At 41.8% G+C, this 25,301-nt stretch overlaps 1 protein-coding gene across 9 annotated transcripts in view; it reads left to right on the forward strand.

Moving 5' to 3' along the window:
• LOC137369760 (intermembrane lipid transfer protein VPS13B-like) overlaps positions 1-25,301 on the forward strand; it is a 1,379,747-nt gene that overhangs the window by 1,151,073 nt on the left and 203,373 nt on the right. For all 9 annotated transcript variants that reach the window (XM_068031169.1, XM_068031166.1, XM_068031168.1 and 6 more), the window contains 3 exons: positions 6,406-7,114; positions 13,529-13,666; positions 24,203-24,592. In XM_068031169.1, coding sequence (XP_067887270.1) covers positions 6,406-7,114; positions 13,529-13,666; positions 24,203-24,592 — 1,237 coding nt within the window. The remainder of the gene's footprint in view (positions 1-6,405; positions 7,115-13,528; positions 13,667-24,202; positions 24,593-25,301) is intronic.

Below are 25,301 nucleotides of genomic sequence, written 5' to 3' on the forward strand. Positions count from 1 at the left end.
TGTTCTGTAAATCTTGAACCAGGATTATGGGACAAAAAGTAGACATCTTTGAGATTCGACTGAAGTGGCAGCGCCAAAGGGGCGATAGAGAATGGGCAGCCTGTTTTATATACCTTTTTCTCTCCTTTGACGCTCTTTAAAACCTACCTCTTTGATCAAACTTTTGGTCATCTAACCTAATATCTCCTATGTTTCCTGGTGTCACATTTTGTTTTTAATGCACCATGTAAAGCACCTTGGGGCATTTTATTACGTTAAAGGTGCTATGCCATATATGTGCTATAAATGGTGTGGTTGTTGTTGTACCCTCTCCCACTTGTTTTTATTGAAGTCGATGGAAATGAAAACTGAGTGGGTTTTAAAGTGGGCTGTCAATTTGCTATCACACCATTTAAGATACTGCCAAAGTCACATTTCAACCCCTTGGTGGGCGATATTTCAATGTTGTGTGTATTAATAAGTATTTTTGATAAGTAGCAATGAACCTCCTGTGGCTTTTCTTAAGTTGGTCAGAAAAAATCGTTTGTCTTTTAACAACAGACTAAGAAGTATTACCGTGCCAACTCTGGAGCAAGTGGGAATAACACATGCATTACCCATTTATTTTGATGTACATAATAGGGTTATCAAACATTTTATATTGGCCTGGATTTTGTGGTAGTAATGATAGCAAAAGTGTCAGTGTTTGCCATCATTCCTCTTCTGAAACTGACAGCAACTTCTGGAGTTCGCCCATGCGCAGTTAAACGTGGAAATTCAGAAATTGCTATCAGTGACTCAATCCTTCTCCATAGGGTCCTCTGTTGAAGACCCTGCAAACTGTAATCAAATGGAAATCACTGAACTGATGAGAACTTGCCCTTTAACATTATAATATTTTTGTTAAAAACCCATCATAAAGTTAAGCCTTGTTATTGAGATGTAACTGTTTTTTACTACTGCTGAAGAGCTTCTCTGGCCCGGGAAAACTAATTTTATATTTTGTAATGTCAAATTTCTCCATTCTGATAATTCCAAGTTTTAAATTTTTTTTTAAAGTTTGATATTTCAGCTTCTAAGGTCTATGTCCAATTATTTATTTTGCTCTCTTTGAAATTAAAAAAAGTGAAGGATAACCAGTGCATTTTAGTTCCTGGTTTTCTATCTATGCGAATATTTCAATGTGATTGGCTGCTTACTCTGCTTGATGACATCACTTGTTGCTGAATGCCTGGAGATTCCCTTGACTTGCCGCCAGATTCAAACTGACGTCGTGAAAAGGGAAATCTACACCACAGATATTGCTCGACCTTTGTGGGCAGCTTTCTGAGGTCAGTGGTGAGCACCATTGCTCTGCCTCTGACTGCAAAATCTGAGCAATTATGTGTATGTGTCAGCCAAAGCTCAGTGCTTTGTACTCTCACCTCTGATTCAGTAGGCTGTCGGTTCAAGTTCCAGTCCACAGATTTAAGCAGGTAATCCAGACTGACACTTCAATTCAGTGCTGAGGGAGTGCTACACTGTCAGAGGTACTCTCTTCTAGATGAGACATTAAATGAGACCCCAACTGCCGTCTCAGGTGAATGTAAATGATCCTGTGACACTATTTCAAAGGAGAGCAGGGGAGTTCTCCCAATATTTGTTCCTCAACCAAAATCGCTAAATCAGATTATCATTATCACATTGATGTTTGTGGGAGCTTGCTGTTTGCAAATTAGCTGCCACATTTCACACATTACAACAGTGACTACACTTCAAAAGTAATTCACTGGCTGTAAAGTGCTTTAAAATGTCCTGAGGTCATGAAAGGTGCTACATAAAGGCAAGTTCTCTCTTTACAGGTATTTGTATTTTAACAACAGCACAAATATTATGTATTTTCATTGATTTATATTCTTCTATCGAGTTTAGTATGTAAAGTCCTCCCCCCATACAAATTGGCACATGTAATACACCTCTGCTGCACATGCTACAAATTCTGCCTGCATTGACTTGAACTTGATTAATATTAAGCGCATGGCAGACCATGAATTGTTTGCTTCCTGCCTTTTCCAATCTTTACACAGAAGTGTTTGTTAATGGCTGAGATCAGAAAACTCACCAACATCTTCCAAAGAGCAATTAGGGATGGGCAATAAATGCTGGCCTAGCCAGCGACACCCACATCCCGTGAACAAATAAAAAAAATTGCTATTTGAGAATTCCTGAGCTTCAAGTCACAAATAACAATAGTTAGCCTATTGCAATATCAGAGTCTAACTTAATAAATTTTCCAGAGGTATTTGGGGAAGGAAATGGAGTGGGCTATATTTATAATATGAGTACTCACTAAAGACCTGAAAAAAGAAACGAGATAGAACTTGCGTTCATACAGCACCTTTCTCACCTCTGGATGTCCCAAATGCAACCAATGAAGTACTTTTGTGATCACTGTTGTAATTTGGACACAGCAAGGTGCCACAGACGCTAATTGAGATAAAGGATCAGTTAAACTGTTAGTGATGTTGAGGTTGAGGGATAAATACTGGCCAGAACACTGATAACTCCCCTGCTTCTCTTCTAATAGTGCTATAACATCTTTTACATGCAACTGAGAGCCCCTTGGTTTAATGTTTTGATTTGAAAATGCAGCATCTCCCAACAATACAACACCCCCCCAATTTTTGCACTGAAGTGTCAGCTTAGATTACATGGTCAAGTTATGGAATGACGTTTGAGTCCACAATCTTCTGACTCTGAGGCAAAAGCACTGCCCCTGCAGATTGACACTTGATTAGCAATTTTTCTTGGGCCATTTATGCACCTTCTGATCAGTTCAAGAGCAATACAGCAGGACTCAGGGATGCCTCTCAGTTTTCAACCAGGAAATAGTTCATGATGCAGGAGGAGTGGAAAGTTTGTGGGGGGGGTGGTGGGGGGGGGCAAGTATTATACAAGCTGCAATGCAGAAAAAAACGCCGATAGTGGATTTAAAAAATAATAATACTTCCTAATTTTACTTTGTTTAATTATAATTTGATTGATTTTACCCACACATTAATGAATGCAAAGATAATCAAAGACACTGATGATACCTTTAGCATGCAAGGTGTATTACGTAAGGTATGTTTGTTAGTATATGCCACATCTCCCAATTTTCTCAATTGCTCTCTTGAAGGCATGGGGCCATATCTTGCTGGAACAGGGCATCTCGCTGTTAATTAGATTTTTTCCTCTCCCTTCAGCTCAAAAATTCTTTGTGCCATGGTGGGACCAATGAGATTTAAGGATTGAGAAAGAACAGAGCGATGGAGAAGGTCATAGGGTGAATTAGAGTCAAATCAGGAACCGAAAAAGAAATAGAGGGAAAAAAAGATGAGATTAATAGCGAGAAAAAAAACCAAAGGAAAAGCAAAGCAAAGAATGATCAATTTTAAACTTTTTAAATCTCTAAGAACAATTCACTACCTGAAGTAATGAGATTCCACAATTTGTACCTGTTATAGACTAGAGAGTTTGATTGGCATTGCGTTAACAATTATCACTTTCTTAAGAAGATATTTGTACTACTACTTACCAGGCTTAACTTGCTGCAGAGAATTTAATGGGCAAGTAATGTGCAAATCCAGCAAACTCTGGGGAAATAAAAGGGGAGACTAAAGGTTGTATGAAGCAAACAGTGAAATGGTGTAAATTGAACAGCAAATTCTAGAGATTCGCAACACATGGCTATCTCTTAATCCCTGAACTTGCTGGTTGACTTGAGCATTAATGCAACGTTATTTTTCTAGCAAGATCCGGTCCATTGATTCCTAGCTGGGTACAGTTCCACTGAGACTGGCTGTCATCCTGTACTTCATCCAGGTGGCAGTAGTCACGTGCAATTGGTGAGTGCCAGAAGACTCATCAATAGTGGTCTCAAGGGCAATTAAGGATGGACAATAAATGCTGGCTTTGCCAGCAATACTCACATCCCATGAACAAATAAAAAAGTGAGGGGTATCACAGCTGAGCCGAGTCATGTCATCATAAGAACTGCAATCTAGCATACATCCAGCAGAGGTATCGGAACAGGAGGAGGCCAGTCAGCCCCTCGGGCCATTCATTTAAATCTTGACAGATCTGTCTCTCAACTCCGTCAACCCAGCCTGATTCAATTACCCTTAATATCTTTGCTTAGCAAAAAATTAGCAATCTCAGTTTTGAAATTTTCAATTGACACCCAGCCTCAACATTTTTCTGGGAGAGTTCCGGATTTGCACGACCATCTGTATGAAGAACCGTTCCCTGACATCACCCCTGAATGGCACATCTCTAATTTTAGGGATTATGTCCTCTGTTCTCAACTCTCCCACCAGAGGAAATAGTTTCTCTCTTATCTACCCTATGATCATCTTAAACACCTCAATCAGATCTCCTCTTAATCTTCTATATTAAAGGGAACTAAAGCCTCTTCTGTGCAATCTGCCCTCATAATTTAACCCTTTTAGCCCCGGTATCATATCAGGGAAATCTGGTAATGTCATCTTTTGGGAAATAACCTTACAACTTGCACCTTCTTTCAGCCAGTACCCGAAGCAATACTGATATTTACAGTGGCCCAACTGAATAGAAGAGGAAGACTGCAATACATAGATCATTTAACAATAAAATGTTATGTTAAAGTCAAAGTATATGCCAATGAGATATTGACGTCTAGTAGGGAGATAACTTCAAGTTGTTCAACTTGAACAACTTCACTATTACTGATGTTGCCAGCACTATCCAACATGGTGAGCAGTACAATTCATCTTCAGTTAAAGCTTACATATTAGAAACTATTTATTTTTGCACTTTTCAATATTAATGGAGTATAATTTGCCGTGACAAGGCACCTGTTGGCATCCACTATTGCTTAGCTTTGCTCTTTCACATTTAGGTTTTTAAATTTTTTGTGGGCAAGTTGCTGAAAGTGAGAGTTGATAATGGGGCAACAAGGGGAAACCAAGAGCTGGATTTTGTTGAGGTTCCAACGTTGGGATCTGTAGCAGGGGGAGCATCTTATCTGCTGCCCAAATTCTTCTGAGCGGCGGCCGGCACTCACGTACCTTCACTTTCCCGTGTAGGGAAAGCTAGCGCCACCGAGGCGGAGAAATTGGCGGCATGTATGAGCGGGCCGCGCACCACCATGCCACTGCGATCTACTGCACGGAGGCTCAAGATTTTCAGTTTTATGGAGGAGGTTGTTGTACAGGGTCAAATGTGCATTAATAGTGTAGGGAAAGGATGGAGGTGTGACGTCTACTTTGAACAGTTTGGGGCTGGGAGGGGTGGAAGGTCAAGCCTTGCATGTAAGTCTTTTGGGACAGGGTGGGGTGGGTGAGAGGGCAACTATTAGCTTTAAGTGTTATTGGGGAGGATTTCTTTTATTGTGGTGTACTGGGGAGGTATGGTTTTAAATATTTAAATTTAGTGGCAGGTCTGAGTGCCCTTTAAGAATGGCGCCTGAGCACAGGCCGCCTACGCCGTTGCCTGTGCCGCAGAGCCCGCCCCTACCACGTGATTTGGGGTTGGGGGAGGGCTCAACTGGTGTATTATCTTGAGCCTCCGTGCAGTAGATCGCAGTGGCATGGTGGTGCGCGGCCCGCTCATACAGGCTGCCAATTTCTCTGCCCATCGCCGCTGCCATAGGCAGGAGAATAAAATTCAGCCCCAGGTATGTGGGACCTGAGTGAACAGGGCAAGCCAGTGTGTATCTCCTTGACCAATCAGATTGAAAGATTGTGAAATTAACAACGCAAGGACAGAGAAGGAATTGTAAATTAAAGTAGGTGAATTCAATGCCAAATCAGGTACAGAAAGAAAGATTAGATTAAGAGAGAGAAAGGAAAAGTAAAACAAAGGTTAATATATAATGTTTGACATTTTTTAAATGTCCAACAACAATTAAAACCTGAAGGAACGTGAGTCCAAACTTGTAATGGTTAATTTTCAGTGTCAGAGAGATTGATTGGTAGTAATGAACAATTATCACATCATTAAAAGGGTGCTTAGACTGGAATGGATTATACTTAACTAACCGTGGCATGTTGAGTTCATTTTTACCAGAAAAACACTGAAACATTGTGCCATTCAATGCATCTCAATGGTGAGGCAGACAGTGAGATGTCATTTTCGTGAAACTAAGAGCAAAGCTGTACATCTCAGATAGCAGCTTCTGGATATTTGAGTTGAACCACGCATCTGTCTGCCTTTTGCCTGATATTATTGTCCCAGTTGCACATAAATAACAGCTAGCGCCATTAGCCTCACTGTTATTTTGGCAGCAAAACCTGGGCCAGTGATCTTGAAAAACATGCTGTGTATAATCTTGGTGCACTGCTGATTTTGTCTTTTATGTCTGCGATTATTTGCAAGAAATTCCAGTATTCCACTAATAAATGTGACTTTCCCATTTCATCATTACAGACCAGTCCAAAAGAACAGAATAAGACCGCCTCTCCAGAAGGAACTCCAATGGACACTTCTTCACGGCACAGTGGAGCCCAAGACAGTGGTATTGGGAGTGATAGTGCACGAATTCGGATTGTTCAAATTGAACAACAGAGTGGAACGAGTCATCACCGCCTTGCAAGACCTTCCCGCCAGTCTTCCATTGTGAAGAATTTGAATTTTGTTCCATTTGATATATTTATTACAGCCAGCCGTATCTCACTAATGACCTACTCAACTACAGTTAGTTCCAAATCAAAATCGCAACAAGAAAGCCAACAGCAGAAAGAGAGTGACAAAGTTGACAAGAGTACATTAGACCTGAAAAATACAGAGATCGAGAGCATGCCAGAGAGCAAATCAGGCCAGCTAGGGATTGCAGTGTTGACAGCTGAGGATCTTCTGAATAGTAATGCCCCATTGTCCACAGGGAAGGGTGCCAGTCACTTGTCACTAGAGACTCTTCACACACCAAGCAGGTCATCAGCTCGACAAGCTCTTGGTGTCACCATAGTCCGACAGCCAGGCCGCAGAGGAGCAAATGATCTTCAGCTAGAGCCCCTCCTATACTTAGTGATATCCCAACCTTCTTTATTATTGAGCTGTCATCACCGAAAGCAGATGGTGGATCTATCATTTTTTGATGCCACGTTGAAAGCTGTCCCGCCAGACTACAAATGTATGGGTAAGAACATTTCCTAGCTTCAAAGTTCATATTTTGTTGCATGTAACTCTTTGATTTTATATGTTACATCTTGATTTTTGATTTTTCTCTCTAATTCGCCTTCTGCCTCTCATTACCACAATCTGAGGGTAAATTTAATTGAGGTGTATAAAATTATGAGGGGAATATGAAGGATCTATTTCCATGTACTTGCCGACCGAGTGTACCCAAAAGCTCAGTGCTGTTTCTGAGCCGGCAGATCTACTGTGGACATGATCTTCTCCATAAGCCAGCGACAAGAGAAGTGTAGGGAACAGAGTATACCCCCTTAGCTTACTTTCATAGATCTCACTAAGGCATTCAACACCGTCAGCGAGGAGGGCTTTATGACCTCATATTGAAGGCGCCCCTAGGCAGCAGCGATCATAATATGATTGAATTTGACATTCAGTTTGAGGGAGAGAAGAGTGGGTCTAAGACCCACTCTATTTTAAACGTAAATAAGGGCAATTATGAGGGCATGACAACAGAGCTAGCAAAAGTGAACTGGCGAAGTAGGTTAAGGGATAGGTCAATAGAGATGCAGTGGTAGACGTTTAAGGGCACATAATGGATACATTCCAACGAGAAAGAAAAATTTCAAGAGGAGGACCCACCATTTGTGGTTAACCAAAAAAAGTTCAAGATAGTATCAGAATTAAAGAAAAAGCATATAATTGGGCAAAGATGGGTGACAGGTCAGAGGATTGGACAGAATGTCGAAAACAGCAACTCTCCGCGTCACTTGGCAGCTTCGCGTGCGGCACTTGGAGCATAACCTGCCTGTCAAGGATTGGCCTTCACAGCCATCAGTAAAGGTGCATCAAGAGAAGGCACCCACCTTAAATGGATTGTTTGCTGCGTGTCCATCACCTTTCGTAGATGGAAGGATGCCAACCAACATTTCCTTTAGCAGAGAGGTCAATAATCAGAGGGCATAGATTTAAAGTAATTTTTTGAAGGATGGTGGGAGTCTGAAAATCACTACCTGAAAATGTGGTAGAGGTAGAAACCCTCATTGCATTGAAAGACTATATGGGTATGCACTGGAAGTGCTATAACCTACAGGGCTATGGACCAAGAGCTGGAAAGTGGGATTAGGCTGGATAGCTCTCTTTCAATAGGCACAGACATGATGGGCTGAATGGCCTCTTCTGTGTCAGAAATTTCTATGTTTCTACCAACATGTATATACAGTATTGTCATTCTTAATGAGGGAGCAGATTGGTATCAAGGTTTTTTCAATCCCCTAATTTAAAAAAATATTTTGATTCATTTGAGCTTTAAAAATATTATTTAATTGTTATCTCTTCCACACTGCAGGATGATGACTCTCATAGTCCCATAGCCTATTGATATAGCTTCAGCTTACATGTTAAAACGTGGCTACCTGGTGAAGCAACATTCTCCAGCTTATTTTGATACATAGGGAAATAATCTGTTAAAAGAAGTATTTTAAGTTTCACTCCCATTTTATTCGCTTCCTGCTCTCCCCTCAAGATGATAATTCATAGTGGGAAGTGGCTTTAAAAGCATTGAAATATTTGAAATGGCAGCTGACGTAGATCAGTAAGGACAGGGCATGGAATATGGTTTGGATGAGCTGAAGCTCATCGAGTCCTGTCAGGAGAACATTGGAACGGGTCTTCCTGGAGGTTGCAAAGGCATGGACCCTGATAAATACCTGCGAGGTGGGAAAGGATGGGGGGGAGTGAGGTTGGGAGCGGGCGGTGAGATTTAGCAGCTGGGGAACCTGGAAGTACAGTACCTGGCACTTTCAGAAAGCCTTATATTTATGCATGTGAGAATGAAGTCACATGTCAATTTAAAAAAATCTCTTTGGAGGAGCATTAGGATTAACTGCAGCACGGAGCTGGGCTGTGCAAACATTGCAAAGTTGCTTCTGTGCCCTGAGCTTTGTTTGATCAATGATGAGTTATGTGGGTCTGCAGGAATTTGCCAACACTTACTGAACATAACCCTCAAGGAAAATTTGAAAGCCACTGCTGTATAGAATTTATTGCACAGAAGGAGACCATTCAGCCCATTGTGCTTGTGCTGGTGCTAGCTGTTCAAGTTTACCTCACCATCTACCTCACTACTTCATTTTTGTTTTATATTTTTCTTTTAGTGAACATTTACTAGGATAAAGGGAATTCTTTGACAAAATTATTGATTCAAAATAACTGTGATATATATATTTCTATATAAGTGGGACAGTAGCATGTATTGAAGGGAATATTGATGTATGTACACAATTAATGGGTATGATTAATACTGGGGTCAGTCGTAGCATGGTAAATTTTTTATTAGTAACAACAAAAATCTTAGCAATCAGGAAACTTTACAAAGGATATGTTGAAGAATGAAAGGATATGATGCAAGGAAACCACCTGCTGATTACCACCTAGATCTCTCAGCTGGTGAATCATTATTCTTCCATGTTGAACACCATTTGAAAGAAGCTCTGAGGGTAGCAAAGGCACAGAATGTACTCTGGGTGGGGGATCTCAATGCCCATCACCAAAAATGGCTCGGTAGTACCACTACTGACCGAGCTGCCTGAGACCTGAAGGACATATCTGCCAGTCTGGGCTGCGGCAGGTGGTGAGAGAACAAGAGAAAAAAACCTACTTGAGCTTGCCCTCACCAACTTACTTGTTGCAGATGCATCTATCTTTAAAGGTTTTGTTATGAGTGATCACCACACACTCCTTGTGAAGATGAAGTCCCATCTTTTACACTGAGGATGCCTTCCATCATGTTGTGTGGCACTACCACTATGCTAAATAGGATAGATTCAGAACAGATTGAGCAGCTCAAAACTGGGCATCCATGAGGCGCTGTGGGTCATCAGCAGCAACAGAATTGTACTCAACCACAATCTGTAACCTCATGGCCCGGCATATCCCCCACTCTACCTTTACAATCTAGCCAGAGGACCGACCCTGGTTCAATGAAGAGTTCAGGAGGGCATGTCAGGAGCAGTGCCACACATACCTAAAAATGAGGTGCCAACCTGGTGATGCTACAATGCAGGACTACATGCCTACATGCATGCTAAACAGCGGAAGCAGTATGTGATAGACAGAGCCAGGCGATCGCATAACCAACGGATCGGATCAAAACTCTGCAGTCCTGCCACTTCCAGTCATGAATGGTGATGAAAAAATTAAACAACTAATGGAATAGGAGGCTCCACAAACATCCCCATTCTCAATGATGGGGGGACAGCACGTCAGTGCTAAAGACAAGGCATTTGCAACAATCTTCAGCCAGAAGTGTCGAGTGGATGATCCACCTCGGCCTCTTCCATACGTTCCGACCATCATAAATGCCAGACTTCAGCCAATTCATTTCACTCCATGTGATATCGAGAAATGGCTGAAGGCATTGGATACAGCAAAGGCTAGAGGCCCTGCCAGTATCCCTGCTGTAGTACTGAAGACATGTGCTCCAGAACTAGCTGCGCCCCTGGCGGAACCAAACTCTTCCATTACAGCTACAACACTGGCATCTACCGAACAATGTGGAAAATTGCCCAGCTTTGTCCTGTCCGCAAAAAGCAAGACATATCCAATCCAGCCAGCTAATGCCTCCTCAGTCTAATCTCAATCAACAGGAAAGTGATGGAAGGTGTCATTGATAGAGCTATCAAGTGGCACTTACTCAGCAGTAAGCTGCTCACTGATGCTCAGTATGGGTTCCACCAGGGGCACTTGGCTCCAGACCTCATTACAGCCTTAGTCCAAACATGGACAAAAGAGCTGAATTCCAGAGGTGAGGTGAGAGTGACTGCCCTTGACATCAAGGCAGCATTTGACCAGGTGTGGCATCAAGAAGCTCCAGAAAAATTGAAGTCAATGGAAATTGGGCGGTGTGGGGGGACAGTGGATAGGGGGAACTCTCCACTGGTTGGAGTCATACCCAGGATATTGCTACAAGAGTTCCTCAGGGTATTGTCCTAGGCCCAGCCATTTTTGGTGGCTTCATTAATGCCCTTCCCTCCATCATAAGGTCAGAAGTGGGTATGGGGTATGTTTGCTGATGATTGTACATTGTTCAGTACCATTCGCAACTCCTCCGATACTGATGCAGTCCATGGCCACTTGCAGAAAAACCTGGACAACATTCAGCTTGGGCTAATAAGTGACAAGTAACATTTGTGCCACAGAAGCGCCAGGCAGTGACCATCTCCAGCAAGAAGGAATCTCACTATCTCCCCTTGACGTTCAATGGCATCAGCATCGCTGAATCCCCCACCATCAACATCCTTGCGGTTACCATTGACCAGAAACTGAACTGAACCAGCTGTATAAATAGTGTGGCTGCAAGAGCAGGTCAGAGGCTGGGAATTCTGTGGTGAATAAATCACCTCCTGATTCCCCAATGTCCACGATCTACAAGGTATAAGTCAGAAGTGTGATGGAATACTCTCCACTTGCCTGGATGAGTACAGCTCCAACAACTCTTAAACAGCTTGATATCATCCAGGACAAAGCAGCCCATTCACCACATTAAACATTCACTTCCTCTCCAAGTAGCACACAGTGGCAGCAGTGTGTACCTTCCATAAGATGCACTGCAGCAAACCTCCTTTTTTATTCTTTCATAGGATGTAAGTGACTCTGGGAAAGCCAGAATTTGCTGCCCACCCCTAATTGCCATTTGCGAACTGCCATTGAGGTGAACTGCCTTCTCAAATTGCTGCAGCCCCTCTGGTGTAGATACACCCACAGTGCATTTAGGAAGGGAATTCCAGATTTTTCACCCAATGAAGGTAAAAAAAAAAAAATGGTGACATCGTTACAAGTCAGGATGGTATGTAGCTTGGAGAGGAACTTGCATGGTGTTCCCATGCATGTGCTGCCCTTGTCCTTCTGGGTGGTAGAGGTCAAGAGTTTGGAAAGCGCTGTCGAAGATTGGCGAGATGTTGCAGCGCATCAGGGTCACTCGGCTCTAGACCTCATTACAGCCTTGGCCCAAACATGAACAAAAGGGCTGAATTCAAGTGGTGAGGTGAGAGTGACTGCCCTGACGTCAAGGCAGTATTTGACCAAGTGTGGCAACAAGGAGCCCTAGCAAAATTGAAGTCAATGGAAATGGGGGGGAAAAACTCTCCTCCACTGGTTGGCGTCATGCCCAGCGCAAATGAAGACAGTTGTGGTTGTTGGAGGCCAAACATCTAAGCCCCAGGACATTATTGCAGGAGTACTTTCGACAGCACCTCTACCACCTAGAAGGACAAAAGCAGCAGACGCAGGGGAACATTACCACCTGCAAGTCCCCCTCCAAGTCACGCACCAACCTGACTTGGAACTATATCGCCTTTCCTTCACTGTCACTGGGTCGCAAACCTGGAACTCCCTTCCTAACAGCACTGTGAGTATACCTGCACCACATGAACTGCAGCTCAAGAAGGCAGTTCACCACTACCGTCTTGAGGGCAATTTGGAATGGGCATTAAATGCTAACCTTGCCAGCGATGCTCACATCCCATGAAAGAATTTGAAAAAAAAGAAAAATGGGGATAGATTACCTTGTGTTTTGGTTGAGAGAAGATTCAAATGTATAAATCAGACCGCAATAGATTCAAGGTGAGTATTCCACAGTTTAGCTGCTTAAGGTGTAAGTAGGACTGTTGATCCTAGACAAGTGTGGAATGAAAGACTTAGTTGCATGTTTGAGATGGTACTTATGAAGGATAATAAATATTAGAAATGACGTGACTTGTTAAATTTCTCAATAATTGAGAAAGTGTTCGCATACTGACAGACATATGTAAATATTGTCATATGGAGTCATGCTGTTCATCCCTTTGGCAATGGGACAAGTATTTTGCCATTTAAGATAGGTGTACTGCCACTTTGCGGTCAGTATTGCAGCATCTTTGGCAGACCTGTATGGCATTCAAGATGGCAGTAGATGCCAACATATTTTGTTATTGCTGTCCTCTTGAAGGCTCTGGAATTACTTTGCCTGTTCTCTTTGTGTGAGCAGGTGAAAACACATTGGACTAAAATAGGAAAGTTCCATTTATTCTAAATTACACAGAATACCTGGCGGGGGGAAAATCGAGCTGATGCATATGAATTAATGGAATATTTGAGATTCGTTTCACCTTTATAATACAGACAGGTTTGTTGTCTAATTCAACATGAGGGCAAACTAAATTCAAATCTTGTATTTAACACAAATGGCCAGCAGATTTGCTTTTTATAGGGAAATTTATTATCACGGGGATAAATGTTATAATAAATGTAATGTATGATAAATGTTATATCTGGCATTTGAAACAGCTTGTCAAATTTGGCACTTGATTTGGCAACACTTGTCTTTCAAAAAAAAGTTGTGAAGAGTGATGTAATATGTGATTTCATTTTGTTTTTGTTTTAGATCCTGGGAAGACTCTTCCAGAAACTCTGGACTACAGTGTATTTTGGTTGCAGACTGTTGCTGGGGATGCTGATCTCAAAGCTGGCATTCCCCCTCCGCTCATCTCTTTGCAAATTAAAGACTTCCTCAATGGGCCAGGTAAGAGCACAAGACTTTACGTTACCAGCACCCGTGCTTTCAGATTGCTGCTCATCTGATCTAAATACTAGGAAGAGTGAAAACGTGGGCCAATTAAAGCAGCAAAGTTTGGGAGCTGTTGTTTGCTAAAATACGTTCCTGAAAGTGCAGCTTTTGATTTCTTCAAAATCTTGTACAATTGGGCCGTGAAGAGAACGCAACTAAAATGATTCTCAGGTGGAACTGTGCCTCTCATCCTCTTGCGCTTGATTTTATGTGCTAGTTGGAACAGTAATCCTCAAAGGATTGAGTGAAGATTCAAAATTTGCTCAAGTGAACTATACACTGTAAACAATTTGTCAATTGGCAGGAGAAGGAGATAAACAGATGCAATTTAGCAGAAACTTAATCTCATAATTCAAGCACACAGGAAGCCCAGCAGTCATTTTGCATTATAAAAAGTTGAGTTCAATGTTAGTAAGTAGCTAGACATTGAAACCACTAATGAACGGGTAATGGCAGGATATGGTAATGCACTCGATACCACATGAAGGGGCGATTTTTCCATACATTTGGCAAAAGCAGTAAATGTATATTTTTTCCAGATTGAAGTAACAGGATACTAGTGTTAGTGAGTACATGTTATAGTTCCTGAAGGAATTGGTGCTAGCAACACCCAGACCCGGACAATAAGAATGTAACGGTGTATTCTATACGAACAAGGCCAATTATTGGCATATCTGTGCAGGTTATAAATCGGTGGTGTAAGCCCGTCCATCACTCTGCTGGGCTTCAAATGCTTGTAGTTTAAGGTCCTTCATGGTTTACTTTAGTTTATTACTAGCTGGAGAGACATAGCTTTATATGGGCCTTCAGAAAATAGCAATAAAAAATGATGTTGGCATCCTGTACACTTTAAAAAAAAAGTAGCATTGTGTTACCATTTTGGCAAAATAAAGGATTATTTGCTACATCCAACATAGTTACACATAACTTAATTCAAATAAAGGTTCTGCTGTCTGTTTCCCCTCTGCCGTATAAACTTGCATGTGATTGATTGCCCCCGCTTCCACACCACACTGGTTCAAGATACCAAATAAGTAATTCTTAAAGGGATTCCTGAATTTAGCAAAGGATATAATTCCGTCCATTAACAAGGTCAGTGGTTTCCCGAAAACCTGCAGAATAATGTGACCAGAAACCCACTAGAGCAATAACTCCGACAGGTGATAGATTAGTTGGAACAAATTGGAACCATTATGACCTGGCATTTCTGGTTTCTATCAAGCCTTTTTTTAAAAAAAGAAGTCGTCATTTTTACACAGTGGTCGGCCCAGCAGAGGGCCTGTAACAGGTTAATTTGAATCATATGAAATGTCACTGGCCTCAGCTGACACAAGCTTCATTCCATGTGTGAAACTGTAATAAATCCATTCCCAACTGAGGCAAATCCCCTATGAGTAGGTGAATTAATCCAGGCCTCATACTGGCATGCTGGCCCTCCATAATTTGAAGCAGGGCAACCTGGACCCATTGCAAAAAAAAACACGATAGTGAAGGACCATTAGATCAGATGCATGCTGAACCTTCACAGGTCATTCATTTCAGATGTTTGCCACAGATATGACATCATATAAATTTATGAATTTGCCCAATTAATCCTAGTTTACCATGGTGACATTCTTCCAAATAATCATCTTTGATTTGAAGAGAATTGACATGAAAAATACAGTTTGTCAAAGAGTTGCAATGTATTTTCAGCTTTTTTTAAAAAAAAATTAACCCGGTCACTTTTAATATATTTTTATCAATAGATTTCTTTGCTTCCAGTGACAGTGGTTGACATTGCAGCAATAATGTAATTCAGCACCAGAATCAGTGTTTCTGCTTAGGAATATAAGAAAAATCCTTTGAATGAAAACATGTTTGATATCACATCAACAACAACTTGCATTTATGGAGCGCAGCTTATATAGTTAAAACATCCCAAGGTGCTTCACAGGAGCATTATCAAACAGCATTTAACACCGAGTCACATATGAGATATTGGGCCGTTTTTTTGGAGTGTAACGTAACTTTGAGCAGAATTTTCTCAGCCATATAGGCAGGTTTCAATGCATGCGAAGAGTTAAAGCCCCTGAAATTGACATCAGGGCAGGATCCCAATGGAATTCCACCCTCTTCTGGCTTTCCCTGGGGTGGATTCCGAGTCCAACAGGGAACCCCCTTGGGTCTGGTGGGAAAGCAATTGAGCCAATTAAAAAGGAACCTAAGAACCTTTTTAACCCTGGATTCCTTCTTTCCAAATGGTGCACGGGTTCCACACTGTCTGCACATTCCCAGGGTCACCGAGGTAAGTGCACAGCAGGAAGAGTTTCTTTAGTGAAACTGACATACTTAGAAGTCTTTGATCCAGTACATTGAAGAGCTGCAGCTACGGCCAGATGAGATGCTGCTGTTCAAAGCACTTCTTCTCTGAGAGTGCAGTCACTGCTTGACAGGTGATTGCCAACTTCTTGGAGGGCACTTCACCTGTCTAGCACTTCACTCACCTTCAGCTGCACTTCCCTGCTGCCAGCCTTCACCACAGTATAGAAGTCATCATATGCAGCTCTGCCTTACATCTCTGTTGAGGGGCAAGCGCAGAAGCCACATACTGCCAGCAGCTTCAACAGCAGCGGAGAAACATCAGCAGCAGCAAAAGCTGCCTTCTCCTCAGCTGCATGCCCCTCCACAGGGGAGAGGGGATGGACACCGAGATTCAGCTGGAAGGATGCAAGGTCCCCAACACAGGGTCTATGGGCAGAGGATTAGCTCTCTCGACATGTCTGACCACCAGTGCCTCAGGCTCTCACAGAAGGTCGCTGCTGACATCTGAAAGCTCCTGAAACAAGAACCCCTTCCCAGTGGAGCAGGTGGGCACACCTTGTCAGATAAGGTGCCTGCCGTTAGTGGGCTATCACCCCACATCCCCCTCCATCCCCAAAACTGGGCCTCTTCCTCTTGCCAAGCTGTGTGCTCTCTTCTGGAAGGACAGAAAACAAAGAAGTGTGAGTGTTCATAATGACTTTATTGGAGAGGAGGGAAGGACAGCATTTGTGGAGAGTCACTGTGAGGCATGGATGCGACAGAGCTATAGGCTGAGGGTCAGTGTGAGTGTTAGCTGTTCAGATGGGAATGTGAGGAGTTTTCTGCAGAAATAGGAATGAGTGGGGCTGCACTCAGGTGTCTTGACCTGAGGAGTGATGTACAGGACAATACTGGGCAAGTCAGAGTGTGGGAGTTGGCACCTGAAAGTGTTATGCTACTCACCTGTCATGCCTTCCTGAGGTCCTGGATCCTCTTAGTGCACTGTCTGGAAGGGCCACAATCCTGCAGCTGACTTCCTCGGTCACTTCCATCCATGACTATTTGGTTGGTCTCTTGTATTTGGGAATGATCTGCAGTTCCTTAGATCCCACAGCAGGACCTCCAGGTAAGAGTGAGAGATCTGGTGGGGAATTGTCGGGGGTGGGGGTGGAGGGAGGCGGTGAAGGCACAGCCTTCCAAGGTCTCCTCCATTCCTCTGGTTGCTGCAGCCTCAGAAATCCAAGGAGCCTTTCTAACCCATGCCATGGTTCCTTTAATTAGAAACCCTTCCTTTCACAGAATGGACGCATCATCTGGCCCACACTCTAATTGGTGGGGGAGCCAGGAGGTGGGATGTTAATACTGTTGCTCTGTTAAAGAGCCTTCGTAAAGCCACCCATTAGGAAATAGGGTTCCCGACCGGAAAATGGTCCCGCCATTCCAGCAGGGACTAAATCCATAAGATTCTGCCCTTTGTCTCAAAGTCGTCCTTCACCAGAATATCATATTATTCAGTGTCATTGAATATTACTGGGAGCAAGATTGAAGATGAAGTAGTAAGTGTCTTAAAAAGTCTACTTTGAAGTCTGTGTCTTTTCAATCTTGCCTCAACTTGGAGAGATGGTCTATTTTTGGTCTATCCTTGCTATTCCATCACAGTATCACCATTTCTATCTGTAGTTCTATTTTTCAAGCTTTTTTTTTGCTCAGACAGACTTTCTGGCATAACACTGACAAATGCAGTTTGTTTCAATAACAATTATGACATAATCTGCAGCATGATTAATAATGCATATCAGTTTTCATAAGTGCTTTCTCTTCAAAAGAAATCTAATGTAAAAGACTTGGGTCAGGCTAATTCCACTCAATGCAGAATTATGTAACCAAATGTTCTGTGATTCTTTTGCCTAAAATTTCTGTGATTGCAAGTGCTATAATAGTATCAGGCATTAACTGTAGCTCAGTGGTTTTCATTCACGCTTCTGCATCAGAAGGTTGTGGGTTTAAGTCCCGCTCTAAGGACTTGAGTACAAAATCTAGGTTGACATTCCATTGAGGCTCTGGATTGTTTTCTTTGGAGAAGAGAAGGCTGAGAGGTGATTTGATAGAGGTATTCAAAATCATGAGGAGTCTGGACAGAGTAGATTGAGAGAAACTGTTCACAGTCATGAAAGGATCGAGAACGAGAGGGCACAAATTTAAAGTATTTGGTAAGAGAAGCAAAAGTGACATGAGGAAAGACTTTTTCACGCAGCGAGTGGTTAATGTCTGGAATGTGCTGCATGAGAACATGGGGGAGGCAGGTTTGAAGCATTCAAAAGCAAACTAGACAGCTATATGAAAAGGAAGAATGTGCAGGGTTATGGGGAGAAGGCAGGGGAATGGAACTGAGTGAATTGCTCTTTCAGAGAGCCAGCACGGACACGATGGGCCGAATAGCCTCCTTCTGCGCTGTAACGATTCTGTGATTCTGAGGGAGTGCTGAATTGTCGAAGAGGCTTTCAGATGAGATGTTAAACCAGGACCCCATCTGCCCTCTGAGGAGGAAATAAAAGATCCCAATGCACTATTTTGACGAAGAGCAAGAGAGTCCGACCTGGTCTGCTGACCAACATTTCTCTCTAAATCAATATCATAAAAAGGTAACAGGTTGTCTTATCTTTCATCTGATTACTCTTTGTGGGAGCTTGCTGTGCATAAACAAGAGGTAAAAACCTGCTTGGCCTCACCAACCTACCTGTCGCAGAAGCATCTGTCCATGACAGTATTGGTAGGAATGACCACCGCGCAGCCCTTGTGAAGACGAAGACCCAATTTCACACTGAGGATACCGTCCATTGTATTGTGTGGCACTATGACCATGTTAAATAGGATAAATTCAAACAGATCTAGCAACTCAAAACTGGGCATCCATGAGTCGCTGTGGACCATCAGCAGCAGCAGAATTGTATTCAACCACAATCTGTAACCTCATGGCCTGGCATATTTCTCACTTTGCCATTACCATCAAGCCAGGGGATCAACCCTGGTTCAATGTGGAATACAGGAGCGCATGCCAGGAGCAGCACCAGGCATACCTAAAAATGAGGTGCCAACCTGGTGAAGTTACCACACAGGACTACTTCTTCTTCTTCTTCTTTGGCCTCCCTGTCTCAAGAGACAACGGGTAAGCGCCTGGAGGTGGTCAGTGGTTACACAGGACTACAAGCATGCTAAACAGTGGAAGCAGCATGTGATAGACAGAGCTAAGCTAATGGATCAGATCAAAGCTCTGCCGTCTTGCCAAATCCAGTGGTGAATGGTGGTGGGCAATTAAACAACTAACTGGAGGAGGAGGCTCCATAAACATCCCCATCCTCAATGATGGGGGGAGCTCAGCATATCAATGCAAAAGACAAGGCTGAAGCATTTACAACCATCTTCAGCCAGAAGTGCCGAGTGGATAATCCATCTCGGCCTCCTTCTGAGGTCAGCAGCCTCACAGATTTACAGCCAGTCCGATTCACTCCATATGATATCAAGCAACAACTGAAAGCACTGGACATGCAAAGGCTATGGGCCCTGACAACATCGCAAAAGTAGTACTGAAGACTTGTCCTTCAGAATTAGCCTCACCCCTAGCCAAGCTATTCCAGTACAGCTACAACACTGGCATATACCCAATAATGTGGCAAATTGCCTAGGTAAGTCCTATCCACAAAAAGCAGAAAAAATCCCATCTAGCCAATTACTGTCCCATCAGTCTACTCTCAATCATCAGCAAAGTGATGGAAGGTGTCGTCAACAGTGCTCTCAAGCGGCACTTACGCAGCACTAAGCTGCTCACTGATACTCAGTTTGGGTTCCACCAGGGCCACTCGGCTCCAGACCTCATTACAGCCTTGGCCTAAACATATACAAAAAGTCTGAATTCAAGTGGTGAGGTGAGAGTGACCCCCCTTGGCATCAAGGTAGCATTTGACTGAGTGGCATCAAGGAGCCTTAGCAAAATTGAACTCAATGGGAATCAGGGGGACAACTCTCCACTGGTTGGAGTCATAACTAGTGCACAGGAAGATGGTTGTGGTTGTTGGATGTCAATCATCTCAGTCCCAGGACATCACTGCAGGCGTTCCTCAGTGTAGTGTCCTCGGCGCAACCATCTTCAGCTGCCTCATTAGTGCCCTTCCCTCCATCATAAGATCAGAAGTGGTGATGCTCGCTGATGATTGCACAGTATTCTGTACCATTCCTGACTCCTCCGATACTGATGCAGTCCCTGTCCACATGTAGGAAGACCTGGACAACATTCAGGCTTGGGCTAATAGGTTCAAGTGACATTTGCACGCACAAGTGTCAGGCAATGACCATCTCAAATAAGAGGGAATCTAACCATCTCCCCTTGTCATTCAATGGCATTATCATCGCTGGATGCCCCACTATCAACATCTGGGGGTTTACCATTGTCCAGAAACTGAACTGGACTAGCCATATAAATACTGTGGCTACAAGAGCAGGTCAGAGGCTGGGAATTCTGCGGGGAGTAACTCACTTCCTGACTCCCCAGAACTTGTCTACTAGCAGCAAGGCACAAGTCGGGAGTGTGATGGAATACTCTCCACTTGCCTGGCTGAGTGCAGCTCCATTATGTCCCATGAAAGAAAAAAAGAAATTGGCTGTTGCATTTCCAACATGACAACAGTGCGTACACTTCAAAAGTACTTTGTTGGCTATAAAGTGGTTTGGGATGTCTGGGGTTGGCCTGACTATCTGTGCAGTGCAAGCTTCTTAGCATGGAATATGTGTAACATTAGAAGGTCACTCATGAGGGAAGAAAATTTTTTAGTCTGGCTGAAGCAATGTCAAGGCCTGCCAAAATTGTGAACATGGCAAGGTAAAGAGGCTAGCTCTACTTATTGGTGACAAACAAACTCTGTGGAAGCAGGAAAAGGAATCTCTGTCCTAATGATGGAGTGCTTTGGCACTCAGTTCCCTGCTGGATGAGATGGATGCTAAGAAGGTTGCCCTACTTGACGTTTCAGTGCATTTTATCAGAGGACAGCAAGCCAGCCCGCCTCAGTGGGATGAATAGGTTCAGTCCTGTGTCACTACCTGTAAAACGTGAGAGCAGATGTGGAAGAAGATGTCAGACCTTAAGGGAGTGACTGAAGTCTAGCTAACCTAGTACCATAGACAAGTCAGATGGCCAAATATTTATGTTGAAAAATGCTACTCTTTATTAGCTGGCTGCACATTTACTGCAGACCCTACCACCTTACAGCTTTGTTTGCTTACCATAAATGCCCTACTACAGGAAGGCACACCCTGAAGTTGCAACTATTCAATTAGTTTCTGTCAGTGCAGATATCAGAATGCTTATGTTTTTGCGTTATGTCGGGTGGGACTTTCATGGTACTAAGATGGGGTTGATATGGTTAGAAGTCTTATCCCTTAAATATTGCAACTTCTTTGATAAATCCCTTTGAATTTTTAGGCAAGAACTGGAAGGGAGGTTCTTTCACATCCAAGCATAAATTCAAACCATTTACTTAAAACATGAAAGAAGCATGGTCTAAATAAATTCTTCAAAACTGTCTAATTATTTAATGCATTTGCAGGCACAAAAAAAAAATTACTGTCACCAGTTTAAAATCAGGTACAAATGTGATTACACAGTGAAGGTCTTTTTACCAGAAACCATTACCTATTCATTATTTTTTAAATTATGTTTTTGGAAAACGTTTGTTCTGAAAATATTTTTTTCTTTTGAGATACAATCATTCTAATACCATTGACTATGCATAGACAGTATATCTAACCCATATGTGTAATTTGGGGCCAATTTTTTTTTAAAGGATCTAGTGGAAAGCTCCAAATAGATAATATATTTGAATTTCTTTTTTTAAATGTTGTGTGAGTTGTAGCACTCTTGACTTTGAATCTGAAGGTTGTAGGTTCAAGCCCCAGTCCAAATTCTTGAGCACTTGATCTAGGCTGACACCTCAGTACCAATGCTGAGGGAGTGCTGCAGTGTCTTTTGTATAAGACATTAAATCGTTGTCCCCCTTCTCTCAGGTGAGTGGAAAAGATCCCATGGCACTGTTTGAAGAAGAGCAGGTGTGTTCACATGATATTCTAGGCAATATTTATCCCTCAACCAACATCACTAAAACAGATTATCTTGTCTTTTATCTCACTGCTGTTCAAGAAACCTTGCTATGTGTAATTTGGCTGCTGTGATTCCCTACATTACAGCAGTGGTTGTGGGGATGGTAGCATTGTGCTAATGTTACTGGACTAGTAATCCAGGGGCCTGCACTAATGCTCCAGAGATATGAGTTCAAATCCCACCACAGTAGCTGGGGGAAATAAATTCAATTAATTGATAAATCTGGAATAAAATGTGAGTCTCATTAATAATGATCATGAAACTACTGAATTGTGGTAAAAACCTATCCTGGTTCACTAATGTCCTTCAGGGGAGGAAATCTGCCATCCTTATCCAGTCTGGCCTACAAATGACTCCAGACCCACACCAATGTGGTTGACTTTTAACTGCCTTCTAAAATAGCATAGCAAGCCACTCCATTGTATAAAACCACTGCAGAAAAAAATCACTGTGGGTATACCTACACCAGATGGACTGTGGCGGTTCACGAAGGCGGCTCACTGCTCAAGGAAATTAGGGATGGACAATAAGTTCTGGCCTTGCCAGTGATGCTCACGTCCCAAGAACAAATAAGAAAAATTACACTTAGTAAGTACTTAGTTCACAGTAAAGCCAGTTAGGACATCCTGTGGATGTGAAAGGTGCTATATAAAACGCAAGTTTTTTTTCTTTCTTTCATTGCAAAATCAAAATCTCTGCTCCAAAGTATGTGTTCACGCTTTAGTATACTTCATGGGTACAGTTACAGTTTACCTAAAAATGTGCTTGAGAATAGTTCCCTGTAAATGGAATAGTAAATTTATTTTCAATAAAAAACTAGAAGTTTAGTTTAAAAATGTAGCTGCACAATGGGATTTAATACAAGGATGCTGCTTTTATAATGCTTTTCTGAGCTTTAAGTGTATTAATTAGTATTAATATATTTGTTATAGCATTACCCTATTTTTTTAAAAATCCAATAATGAATGGTTACGGCAAAGTTAATTTTCTATATTTCAGCACCTCCAGCATCTTAAGTCTAATGTGATATTTCACTTTAATGACATCCAACTATCCATAGGTTTTTTAGTCTTAACAGAACTCTCCTCTGATAGTCTGTCAGTTACATCCTTACAACAGCAGTGACCATTTTTTTTTATAAAAGGCAAATGCAAAGTAAAAGCTGAACCTGCCTACTACAGAATAACATATGTTTGAAGGAAGCAGTACAGACATGCATTGGATTCCTAATTGAACTTGAGCACTTATAGCACAAGCAGGCCCAGCTTCAGCCTAGGACTACATACACCTCTTGTCCCAAATGTCCGTTACTTGACGTACCACACAGTATAATCGTAACTTGATATTTATTATGTGGCATTTAATGTATTGTTTAAAAATTAGTTGATTTGTATTTCTCTCCGTGTCGGTAAGGAGCCTGTGGATTTGACAAATTGACTAATATGTACAAGATGTGCTCTTGAGTAAATTTTGGTTCTATGTTTTATTTTAGAAAAGGTAAATAGATTCTGTGAGCAGCTGGCTTTTGAGGAATGGGAAGATTCTTCCTACTGTTGATCTTCAAATGACTGCTGGCTAAATTGAGTAGAACGCAGTCTTAAACAAACACTCCATGTTAAAGATTGCATTTAAGGCCATTTCTGTACAATTAAATAGTTGAAAGTAATGGCCCCTCTAAACAACTTCAAGAACAAACTAAATGTAGGTCCACAGGCATTTCTGACTATTAGAATTATAAATAAGAGGATAGTTAAATGATCAGAAACCGGTTGTGTGTGTCATTGTAATTTCCTCCATTAACCATAAATATCATGTAAACAAGCCTCTGAAAATTTTTTTTTTTTTTGTGCACAGTCAGATGGTTTTGTTTTATTCTCTTCACCCCCATTGCATAGTACAACTGTTTTACCAGATACCATGGTTGTGTATGTGGCACTCCTGAACATGTTCAGCTAAGAAACTAAATCAACCCCTTTGATTTGACATGTATGTCATAGTCTTTAACAAGTGTTTTCTTGAATACAAGTGTATTTTTTTTTTCAAACTTTTTTTTTTAACAGCTGAAGTTCATTTGGAATTATCACGTCCCTGGAAAGTCAACTTAAGCCTTGTCAAACTGGATCAAGTAACAAAATTTTTAAAGAGGATCCTTCCCAGATATGGTTCTGAGATCGCTTCCAAAGCTGCAGTCTCCCCTGAAACAGTTTATAGTAAAGAGATGTTTACATCAGCATCTGGTATGAGAAATGAACCTGGATCGTTTACTGAGAGGGCAATGGGTCAAGGAAGCATTTGGAAAACGGTGTCCTTCTTTCAAAAGTTTTCCATACACACCGCTCAGATTGTTGCTGTAATGGAGACAGTACCTCATCCCGACAAGCCTTGCATTCTGGCCTCTCTTTCAAGTCTAAAAGGCATCCTGAATATAAAAGCAGGGCCCAAACCCACAGGTGAGTAATAATAAACCTTGTATTTCCAGATTATACAGTGGTGATTTCATATTGCAAATTAATAATGGCTAAAAGTAATGGTTTTAAGATGTAACTCTCTTAATTTAAATCCCATTTTCCTTGTGGTCAAGTGGGGAAAGGGATAGAAACTAAAGACAATTTTTTTCTTGATCTATAGGACAATTTCTCTTATTAAATAACGACCTTTCTGCCACACCATGTTCCAATATTGGGCTTTAAAACTTGATTTTGATATCTAGTTGGAGAGGGAGAAAGTTGGAGGAACAAATCAGATTGCATCTCAACTGGTAAATTGTTCAAGTACATCTGGATGCAGTTCAGTTCTTATGGATCCAAAAAATATGTAGTTACCCATTTTCGGAATTGTATTTGCTTTATATTTCTAAAGTGCACATACAGATCCATACATACAAAAATTATCTGAAATAATACACATATTCTGATCTTTTAGTACAAGTTAGGATATCATCTTGTTTTAAAGTCTAATTTGAAAGGCTGCTAATCCTTTGAACATTTTTTCTCCATCACAATCTAATCATTTGGATTAAAGTTGCATTAAGCAAAGGGTTGACCTGTTGGCCATTGTTATTCAACAACACTGTCAAATACTAGTACTGTGTACACCTTTCCCTGTATTTTGAAAGTTAAAACTACAATGATTTTTGTAAGGTGTATGAAAAAAGAAACA

This window comes from Heterodontus francisci, chromosome 5 (genome assembly GCF_036365525.1).
Source record: "Heterodontus francisci isolate sHetFra1 chromosome 5, sHetFra1.hap1, whole genome shotgun sequence".
In the NCBI taxonomy this organism is placed as follows: Eukaryota; Metazoa; Chordata; class Chondrichthyes; order Heterodontiformes; family Heterodontidae; genus Heterodontus; species Heterodontus francisci.